Source organism: Pterocles gutturalis, unplaced genomic scaffold, assembly GCF_000699245.1.
Source record: "Pterocles gutturalis isolate BGI_N339 unplaced genomic scaffold, ASM69924v1 scaffold14504, whole genome shotgun sequence".
Classification (NCBI taxonomy): domain Eukaryota; kingdom Metazoa; phylum Chordata; class Aves; order Pterocliformes; family Pteroclidae; genus Pterocles; species Pterocles gutturalis.
Genome location: NW_010133453.1, coordinates 19123 through 30574, shown reverse-complemented (window position 1 = coordinate 30574; position 11452 = coordinate 19123). Strand labels below are relative to the sequence as shown.

The 11452-nt window shown below is 42.4% G+C and overlaps 1 protein-coding gene across 1 annotated transcript in view; it reads left to right on the top strand.

The window, feature by feature from the left end:
- Nucleotides 1-6174: 6174 nt before the first annotated feature.
- UPRT (uracil phosphoribosyltransferase (FUR1) homolog (S. cerevisiae)) overlaps nt 6175-11452 on the top strand; it is a gene marked incomplete at its 5' end in the record, with an annotated part of 10644 nt that continues 5366 nt past the window's right edge. The window contains one exon of the mRNA XM_010081242.1: nt 6175-6217. Within this exon, the coding sequence (XP_010079544.1) occupies nt 6175-6217 (43 nt within the window). The remainder of the gene's footprint in view (nt 6218-11452) is intronic.

Genomic DNA, 11452 nt, shown 5'->3' with positions numbered 1-11452 from the left:
CGCTCTGAGGGGCTTCGGGAGCCAGCTCCGCCTCGCCGGCACCACAAAGACATTCATTCGGTGGCCTTTAAAATCTTTTAAAGATTTTTTTGCGCTCCCTGCTGTGAGGTTTTGATGTAGCTCCACAGCGTGGGCGGCTCAGAGCCATCACAAAGGAGTGTGAGAGGGAAGTTGTGGGTTATTGTCACACCGCCTGGGTGTCGTGTGCTGTACGCAGGGTGGGAACCTTTCCCAGCCTCTGTTCCCCAAGAAAACCGGTCACAAGGGCAGCCTGAGAGAGCTAGAAAAAAAACTGGAGGCGAGTGGGACTAGCTGAAACACAAGTGAACTGGAATCTGATGTTTGAGGAGCAGGGGCTGGAACAAATCAGGTGAAAATAATAGTTTTGGAGCAGTAAGTTGGGGATAGCCTGCAGACTAGACCATGGTGGGCTGGGAGGAATGGGAGGGAGGCAGACAAGGAGAGAACAGTTTGATTACTTGGGATGCATTACCTGCAAAGGAGACTGCCTTGTTTGAAAGCATTATTGTCTGTTGTGGTCACTTTGTGTCACTTGCCCAAGTCCTTGCTGCCACCATACCTGGTGAGGCATGAAGGTGTTATTCCAGTTTTATACATCGTAAGCTGAAGTGCAGAAATCCATGCAAAATTGTGCCCTGCTAACGAACATCCAATGTGAGATACTTAAGACCGAATGTTTTATTATGCCTTACATAGCATCTCTGATTTTGAAAGCGTACCTCCCACTGATCACAGTTGCAGCTTTGATTGTTCAGCACTTGGAAGGTGATATCATAAGGTATTGAATGTAGCGTGCAACATATAACAAACATAAGTAGCAGCCATCTGTTAAAAGCACAATTTGCCTGCTGTGATGCAAGAACCACCAGCAGATACAGAGGTGTGCAATCAAGTTTATCGATAGAGCAATCAGGTTCTGAATAAAATCTGCTCTTCCTGCAACGTTTGCTTTCTAACATCTGCAGTACCTAACACATAGCACAGACACAGTTCTTCCCCTTGTTTCATGTCTGTCTGTCTGTGTACTCTACATTTTGGTATTTCCTGTTTTTTCAGTGCTTAACTTTGTAGGTAATAACACTAGCATGTTTTTATGCAAAACTAATCATAATGTTAAAGACCTACATTAATTTTATTAGCTTACGTGAGCTTTGTTACCTTAAACTATTTTTTTATTTTAATCATAGAATGGTTTGGGTTGGAAAGGACCTTAAAGCCCATCCAGTTCCACCCCCTGCGATGGGCAGGGACACCTCTCACCAGCCCAGGTTGCCCAAAGCCTCATCCAGCCTGGCCTTGAACCCCTCCAGGGATGGGGCATCCACAGCTTCTCTGGGCAACCTGGGCCACTGCCTCACCACCTCACAGTGAAAGATTTCTTCCTAATGTCTAGTCTAAGTCTCCCCTCTTTCAGCTTATACCTGTTACCCCTTGTCTTATCACTCCAGTCCCTGATCAAGAGTCCCTCCCCATCTCTCCTGTAGGCCCCTTCAGGTGCTGGAAGGCTGCTATTAACTCTCCTTGGAGCCTTCTCTTCTCCAGGCTGAACAACCCCAATTCTTTCAGCCTGTCCTCACAGGGGAGGTGCTCCAGCCCTCTCTTCAAAGCATTGTGGAAAAGCACACTCTCATTGCAGGCAGGAGCACAGAGAGTGGTGCAGTCTCCATGCAAGGAGGGCAGCTGTGGCAAGAGCACACAAAAGATCCCTGCAGGTGAGAATGTCTGCCTGGCAGCTTCCCTGGAGAGCAGAAAGGGAAGTTGGAAGTGGGCTAAGCAGAGAAAGAGGAAATCCAAACTAGGATTGGTGATGGCCTATAAAGGGTTTTGAGGTTAGTGAAAAGGAAATAGTTCTGATATCTAGGCGAATATGAGCAATGTGGTTACTGTACCCAGCTAGGGTTTATTATGTTTATTTTGTTGTAAGTAGGTTTTGGACTCTTGCAAAATACGTTCATTAAGTTTCTGGTTGTAGTGAGCTTATCCAGAAACCAGCAGCTGATACTTTAACTTTGAAAATATTCTTTTGGAGTTGCATCAGCTTCATTGTACAAGACTTTGGTAAGGGGAAGTGTAGGATAAGACTTGTAAATAATGAATTACTCATAACAGCTGCAGTGATAGCAAACTGTGCTGTATTCTGATTGTGACACTGCCTTGGCAGTGGAGGTGTAACTGTCAATTCCAAGCTCCCTTCCCGAACAGTGAGGAAAACTGGACAACAGCCTGCTCAGAAAGGCAGGTGTAGGCTTTGTTTGTAAGGACAGGTGGGAAACATTATTTTTATGTTCTGCCCAGAGAGCCAGCTGCATCTCATTAAATAAGAGACCTCGGACTGGCTAGTTTTAGTGCCTGTGGTTCAGAAAGATGATAAAACGTGCTCAGCTGTGAGGGTGAGAGGATTTCTTACCCACTGGTAAGAAACAGTTGCAGTAACACCTGGGCAGGTGTAATCTGTCTTAAGGTGACTCTGTGACCACTATAGCATCCAAACCAAGTGCTAAAAGAAACTCGTTAGAAGAATTATCATATTTGTGAATAAGGAGCTATATCGCTAAACGTAGCTCCTGGTCAAAACAATCTGATTTAAAGTGCATACACTGCTTGGGGAAAGAGGGAAGAGCTGTTTCATCTACAGGGCAATTAGATACCTATCACTTAATCTTTCTTTCTGGATTAAAAAAAAGAACAGGTAAAACCAGAGCTGCCGTAACTTAAGGAGGATAATTAGATTACTTAAAGCTGCAGAAGATGGACATTCCAGGTACAGCATTCACCTGAAAAGGGCAGAAATTAAAAGGCAAGCTACTGGGGGAGAGAAACAAAAAAAAAGTAGGAAAAACCCAGTCAATTTAGGACTATTACTGTGAAGTAAGGAAGAGATAGATACTCCCAGTGCAATGCAAGTTAGAATCAGGCATGCTTACCTGGAGCTAAGGGTGCTCAGGCCGGATGCAGAGACTTTGGGGACTATTTTGTCCATAGTGTGAGCTGCTCAGAAAAGTGGAAAGCTCTTTCCTTGTTCCTGAGAGAAGTCAGAGAAAGAAATCACGGCCTTTCAATGGAAATAACTGTCCAGCTTATAAAAGAAAAAACCCACCTTCATGTGGCTGGTGGTCCTGTCCTGGGGTGGATTCAGAGACAGCTGTCTGCCTCAGTAATGGCTGTCTGATAGGCTGAAATGACCATGTATTTCTTTTGCTTCGTTAAAGTTAATGAGAAATAGGTCTGTGCCAGAATGGGGATTGTCTCAACTTGAGCGTGCGTGGCTTTGCTCGTTTTTCCTCAGGCTTGTTCACTTTTCCATCTAGCGAATGCTTAATGGATGGGCAGATGCCTTTTACACTGTGTTGGATATGAATTTTGGGACCCCTAATGGGGTGGGAGCTGATGCATTTAAGTATTGAACATTTGGGAACAAACAGTTACAGCCTCTTTCTATGGAGAGGTTATGATCTCAAAGTCATTCCTGGCCTGCACGGATGAGAACCAGGGATCTGGACACTGAAATGAGTAGTGCAGCAATTTGTAATGTTGAGCTCTGCTTTCTGTGGAAGCAAGTTCATTAGCTCAGATGGGTAGTGTCATTTTAACTCCTGATTTAACAACAGTCAGGATTTAAATGTAGGTATTTAGGGGTTAATGTGGCTGTTACATGAGATCATTCTGTTGTGTTCTGCTAAGGCTTTGCATTCCCTCGGGAACTGAGTGAATGGTATAGAAATGAAGACAGTGAAGTGGTAGGACACGCAGTGCTGACTGCTATACGGAGTAGGATGATTCAGGAGTATGTAACTCACCTGTGATGAGTAAAGATGACTACTGCAGGGGAGAAGGGTGAGATCCCTTTCACATAGCATCTTCCCAGCCCAGGCACAGAAAAAAAAAAGAAAAGTACTGAAGTACAGTAAGTACTGAAGTGCTGCTGGTAGAACGTGGTCCTGTTTCCCAGCTACATCATCTGCCCTTAATGGCAACAGTTTGTCCAGTGGCTTGAGTTTTCTTAAAGGCCTTTTACAAATTCTGTTTAGGGAGGAAGCTTTTTTCAGTCTTGCCTTCACAGTACCCTGGATATCTTCCGTAAGGTAACTAGAGAAGCAGGAATTACTAAAGCATGTCAGACATGGCCCGCATACCCACATAGCCTACAGCCCTGTCAGTGGTTGTAACTCCTACCAGGTGCTAAAGCAGGAAGAAATCCTGCAGTTAGCTTATATTACAGTACATTCCCAAAAAAACATTTCTTCTCGCCTCTTAAGACATGCACATGACTTTAATTGTACATCAGTCATGCTTCTGTACCTCCATAATGAAACTAATTTATGTTGTTTAACACAGTTTTGCATTGTTAGCCGTGTGCTACAACAGTCAGGTTTTAATGCCTCGCGTTTTTAGATGTTGCCTTGTTACTTCATTAAGAAACTGAAAAAGTTTCCAGTCTGCCTTTGATCATTACTTTCTATACTTCTCTCTGGTATTTAAGGTGAATAGTTACGGTGTTTTCACATCAGCCTTTTTTTTCTGGCCCCTAGCAATTCGCATATGATGTGGGGCTTGAAATCTGGTCACAGCTTTCCAGCTGCTGGTGTACAAGAGGTCTATTTTCATTTGTATTATTATTTGTCTCTCATTTTTATGCACCCTTGTTTTCTGTTGTACTCCTTCCCTCAAAAAACAGGCATGGACTGGCTAAGGGTGTTCAGTGAACTGTGCATAAAAACATCTGTCTCCCTCTGCAAGGACAGCGTAGTTAATTTAAAGCCTAGTAATCTGTATTAATAACTCATTGTATTCACTCTAAATATGGATCACTTCGCAGTCAAAACTGCAGTCTTGAGCTTGTTTTGTTTGTCTTACCAACCATTCACGAAATATGGCTAAATTTTCTGAAATGCCGTAGTCTAGTCTGGAAGAACCTTGATGGACCACCTACACACCTTTTTAAAAAACATTCTTACATACTACAGATGGAAATATGAATCCCTTCAAAAATCTTAATAAAATCAGTTTGTATGATTGTTAGATGATAAATATATATATATAAAAATAATATATATATGTTATTAGCACAAGGAAAGAAATCAGATTAGGCTGGCACTCTTTAAAACTTTTTTTTTAGTGCAGCTAAGTTACCGTTGCCCAGGAAATAAGCAGACAAACTTCTTGACTTACGTAAATATAAGATGTAGCAGAATCTTGGAGATTAAATGCAAAAGTCTCCTTATGGTATCTAAGGAGAGTATCATGGTTTGAAAATGAGAGAGGGGCATGCCTGTTGTGGTTAATAGAAAATTTCACTAAAAAGTACCTGCTTATGATGTTGATGCTTTGTCTTGAGCGTTTTTAAGGCTAGCATACTGTAAGTGTTGTCTCCTTAACTGGAAATTTGCCCTACTCTTGTGTAGTGAGAGTTGGTCCTGATGTGTGAAGCAAGGTGTTAAAATCTCCTTTTAAAATTCAGACTTTCATCATGGCATACTTACACGGGATGCAGCAGGAGGAAGCAAGCTTATTCTGTCTTCTGAAAGGGCCAAAAGCTGTGCAGTCACACAAGCAAAAAGTTGCACCCAAGCTAATAAGAGGTGTTTTCATGGGAATACTTGTTAATCCCTGCTCATTTTAGTCTCAAATTCACTAATCTAGTCACACTATGAATTAATTCCAGATAAGATACAATATATATCCTGCTTATCAGGTGTGTTAACTCAGTCTCAGGACTTGGGATCAGCATTTTCATTGTCCTGAGGTTTCTGGATGACTTGGGAACAGACAGAGCAAAGCTCTCTTGCTCAGAGCTGTAGGGAATGTAGCAGGTTGGTGCATATCTGAGCGTGTGAGGTGTTCTGGAACTGAGCTGGAATGGTAGTGCAATGGAAAGCCTACAGAATATCATCCTTAGGTTTTCATGCTTTAATTGCTACTGGTACAGTGCAGCAACGTTGCCAGGAGTAAGAGGCAAACCTCACAGCATCTCAGTCTTTACCACCAAGCAGGAAACCCACGAAGCAGAATCACTGGGGGATAAATTGGATATATGGTAGAAGACTTTTCTCTGAACTGCCTTGAGAATATATTGTCCTTGAATTAAAATTATATTTAAGCAATGTTCTTAAAATTATTCCCCAATTTAAAATAGAAATTATTACCTTTTTTCAGGAAATCCAGTAGAGGAGACTTCGTATTTTCTGCTGATCGTCTGGTAGGTGAAGAATTTCTTCTTCTTGGTATTGCACTTTGTAACTCTTTCCTAAAATGGGTCTTTCAGGCTAGAATAATAGCGATGTGAGAGCAACTTCTTTACCCAAAGGAAATTGCTGTTTGTCAGCGACTTTCTCTATAGGGACTTACATGCTCTGTTCTGGACTGCTTTCATCTCAAAGGGTTCCAGAAGCCATGTTATTATCAAACACAACTACTTCAGGACAGAGAGCAGTAATAATAAGAGAATACTGTTCAAAACCAGATGCACAGAGGCTAGAGATAATTCAGTTTTACTTTGAAACAGCACTTTTGATCTTGTGAACAGAGCTGTAGAATTTCTTACTATCTAGATGTTAACAATTGCTTGCATGCAGAAGTGCCTCCTGGCACTTGTTGCATATTAGATTAGTAGCTCTGGGTGTATCCACACAGGGAATTTGTTTTTAGCCATATGGTAGTTACTATCAGGGACAAAGCAATTTGAAGTTTTCACACATTTTAGTAAGTCAGAACAAAGACTGCTGAGAATGCAACATTCATCTCATTTAAATTACATGCTTAAAGAAAACCACAGCACTCACGCCCACACCTGTACTTCCTTGTATTTGTGAGGGTGTTTGCTGTTTGCAAATCTGCGTTCATTAACAAGGAAAGTCTTTCCTCTTCTAGCAAAGATGAGTCCAGAGACCATGCAATTCCCAGCACCATGTGCTACAGCAGGCAGGTTTCCTGTGAGGAGCCCAATCTTAATCCCTGCCTGATCCAGGCTTGCTCAGGGTTTAGGTGTGACCACAACCTAAGATTGTGATTGCAGTGCTTTCTATCTTTGCAGCTTTTCCACTTTCACCCCTGCTTTTCCCTTCTTGAGGATGTTTCTTGCATTCCCATTTACCAAGAACACTAAAGGCCCAAGCCAACAAATCCTACCCCTCGTAACTCATAGATAAAGTGACTGACTGGAGTGCCTTCGTTGCCAATAGTACTTCATAACAGACAGGCAGAAAGTCACAGCCCCAGCTTCATTCAGTGCCAGCAGTTCTCAGCAGTCACCATTTAAATAGACAAATGTCCTTTACAGCTCACTGGATGAGTGGGACCAGCCTATGAAACATTCACCACCTGTGAAAGACTAGCTCAGCTGTGTGTCGTTCATTCTTCCTGGGTTTTGGGGTCTCAGGTTCTTCACATGCTTAAAGGTGCAAATAAGATTCAGGAAGCCAATAAAGGTCACCACCAGCAATCCCACACATTTACAGGGTACAGGTCTCCAGTGCAGGGGTCAGGCCCCTTCCTCATCAGTACACCTTTCACAGGAAGGGTTTCTGGTTAACATTCTCACTTTACCTTGTATTAGGTTCCCATCATGCTGCACCCTTTAAGGAGCATTCATTCCTGCCAACTTCTTTGAATTAAAGAGAAACACTACATTCCTAAACTGTATTTTAAAAAAGATAAACAATGGTGATTCTTATACTGTCAGGAAAACCCTCAACAGTTTTGACTGTATCTGATTGTCACTAATTAGTGTGAAGGACTTCTCCACGTACCGTCTCACTTTATTTGGAAGTCCTGTACCATTGTCATGGAAGCAATGATTTTTTTCCCACCTCATTGCAAGAAACTGCAGCTTGCAGGCAGTGAGCTAAGCTTAGGCCCTTGTTCCAGCATCTTCTACGGGGTGGCCAGCACTTGTACAGATAGAGAGCTGCTCTTCACAGAAATGCCTCTGTTTGCTGGCCATGCAGACGTTTGCTACAGAACCTAATAGTCTGTTTTCCATTTTGTAGAAGGAATTTTATGCAAAACAAGATGTAGGACACACTCATTTTCTGTATGTTATTCCTAGGTGTCGCAAAGAACAGTTACGATTTCACGTGGGATGTGGTCTCTGCTAAACTTGGTGGAGTGTAAACATAGTTAAGACTTACTGTGTTTTACACCCAGTTAGCAAACAGAGCTTAATGGTAGATGTAATACATAACAAGAAGAAACATTTGCTAGGGATTGTAGGGTAACAAAATCCATCTTGTTGCACAGAGAAAATGAGAACAAAGTTGAGCTTGCTACTGGCTTGGCTGTTGTTAGTGGCAGCGTCTCGTAAGACCTCTTCCTATGGTGACCTTACAGAAGGATTCTAAAGCTGATGAATTTCTGGTGGTACAGTTTTTTTTTCTTCTGGCAGTTTGTTTCACACGTAAGGGGACACAAGAAATGTTCAGAGATTCTTGTGAGAGAAAGGAGTTTAAAGGTCAGCAGGGAGTTTCTGAAAGCCACTGCCAGTGCTGTGACCCTGCAGCTGAAAAATGCAGGGTTAAAGCCATGAGGATGAAGACAACCCATTGTGAAGGAAGAGAGGCAGCTGTGGGAAGTAATCCTCTAACAGAGGAGACAGTCAGTTATTATGACTTGCTGTAGTGGGTATCTGGCCAGGTAGACCTCAGAGTGGTAGTGAGACCAATTTGAGAAACGCCTGCAGACATCTCCTCGGGGCAAGAGGCTCACGCTGAACCCTTATATGTGTGCTGTCCCGCACCCAGGCACTGTGGAAGCATTTAATTGATGTCACCTTGCAGGATTGCTGTACAACTAGTGAGGTGCTCACAAAGCCCACAAAGTATTTTTACCGAGACGAAGAGAACAGGGAAGTAACAGAAAGAGGAGCCATCTCCCAGAGGCATAGAGGACATTGCATGGCTAGAGTTTTGGCAAGGACCAAGCAAAATCGACTTGCAGCCTGTACTCAGGCAGGTCTTTGTCATTTACACAGCCTCAGTTCACAAGTACAGTGGTGCTTTTGAGCACAAGCTAGGTTTTTGTGGTTTGACTGGAGGTCTGAGGTTGAGGAATTCATTAGTTTTTCAGCCCTACCAGCAACTCCTTGTGTAACACTTGTTAAGAAATATTAGTTGTTTAGCTTAAGTAAGCTTTGAATAGAACAAATCATTTAGAGTTGTAAGATTGTGGATATTGGGAAAAATTTCTTCACTGAAAGGGTTGTCAAGCATTGGAACAGGCTGCCCAGGGAACTGGTTGAGTCACCGTCCCTGGAGGTATTTAAAAGACGTGCAGATGTGGCACTTGCGGACATGATTTAGTGGTGGATTGAGCAGTGTTGGGTTAATGGTTGGACTTAATGGTCTTAAAGGTCTTTTCCAACTTAGACGATTCTGTATGATTCTATGCAACTGCAGAGGATCACAGATGCCTTTTGGGCTGGCATTAAAAGGGCTCCCATTTTTCCAGTTTTGTCTCGTCAGAGCAGCACCACCTCTGACTGAACCCTGGCTGGTTTCCCTACTTAGTGATTACATCTCTTCTAAGTGCGAGTTCTGTCAGCCTGCGTTCTGTAGTTGCCTATATACAAATTTCTCTGTTCATGCACTCTAAGGAACTGGTCAAACCTGATTTCTTCAGTGGTATTTGAGTTAGTAAGGAGATTTTGCTGGCGTTCTTAATTGGCTGAGAAAAGGGAGATTTCACTAACACTTTCATATCCTTGAAATGTTTACCTGGGGGTTAGCTAAAACTCTTTGGACCTCTATTAACTGTTTTTGCTAACAGTTCTAACAGATCTTGTACTAATGAAGATTCAAAGCAAACAGTATTTCCCTTTGCTTACTGCAAAAGCTCTGGGGAAAATCTTAAACATAAAGCTGGAATAGATGAGCAAATTGACATATAATTTTGTATACCAGCCTTAAATGCTTAATCTAAAACTTCAGCATAACTCTGTAAGCCTTGACAGTTTAACCAGGCCTGCTAGAGTTTAACATCCCTTTTAGCTTTTTTTTTCCCCAATTAAAAATATACTTTATTTTTGTTATTGATAACTAACTAATGGTTTTAATTTCTGGTCGGAGTCTTCTACTTTTGGACCAAAACTTTACTTGACCGCTTCATGTAGGGCCATAATAATACCTGTTTTAGCTTCGAAGCAATGATAACCACCTCTCTGGGAGAGGAGCAGGGCTGCTTGTTCTCAGGGCCAGAGAGAAGAGAGGTAGAAATGATAATTCCCGAGCATGGGGGCAGAAGAAAGTTCTGTGCAAAAATAAATGTTTTATCAACACTGACAAGTTTACAAAAGAATCCTTTCCAGCCTCTGCATAAAACATTGGTACTTGTAGTAAAACCGAGGAGATAGTATCTGACTACTGACCTTCACTGGTTTACTCTCAACTTTTGGCAGATAATGTGGAGTAATGCTAACCCTGCCAACTTGACAGCAGTTTGAAAAAAAAATAACGTTTCTTCCAAACCTGGCTCATAGATTGGCTTTTTTTTGGTGAAATAATTTTTAAAAAATAAAATTGTGTACCAATGTCACAGAAAGCTAAAATTAAGTAAAGGATTTCTTAGCTTGTTTATGTGAGAAGATGCGTCTTTCAGTAGGAGAACACTGGTGCGTTCAGTTAAAGTGAGTGAGCCAAAAGACTGAGTCAAAAACTCTACTTGCAGAGAGACAGGAGGAAGAAGAGGAGAAGGAGGAAGGTAGTAGAGCTGGCTTCTCTACATAGGCTTCTTGGAAGCCACCAGACATGCAGTGAGTCAAGCACAAAGGGGACTGACAATTCAGAAGGACCTGTTTCCCATAGGCAGTTTTCCTACAGTGGGAATACTACCTCGTGAATTGCTTTTTCAGTCTTTTGCTCACTTTCTATGTGGATTGCACCCTTTGACCCCTTCACTGATTTAGTCTGACCACCACCTCTGAATAGGGCTGCCACAAACCCAACTCTAGGAAAAAACTATCATGCTAAAATGACTGGAAATATCTTCAAAGAGGCACTGTAAATTTAAGGGACCATTTCTGATTTCTAGTAGATGCTGCCTGTGTGCTGGGAACTAGGGCAAAGTGGAAGAAAGAAAAAATCTTCCAGTCTGCTCTGCCCTGTTTCTGGAATAAGAAATGCCTGAAGCGAGCAGTGTACTCGCTCAGTCTCGGGAGCAATCACCTCATTTTTGCCATTATATGGTGACTTTTGCTTAACAGGTTTCATGTTTGGCTTGGCAGTAGCCTTCACTGAGCAGTTCTAGCCTGTGAATCTTTGGCTCACTAGCAGAGAGAGAATTTTTACATCTTTCATGGGCAATCATTCTGGGTTCAGATGAATATGTTTCGGTAACTTTGCCCAGGGTACAGCTTCAGGGCCAGCACCAGGGGAGAGCGGGAGGTTTTTGGGCCACTCGAGGCTGGAGGGGTGTGTGGATTACGAGGTGGACCTCCAGTAGA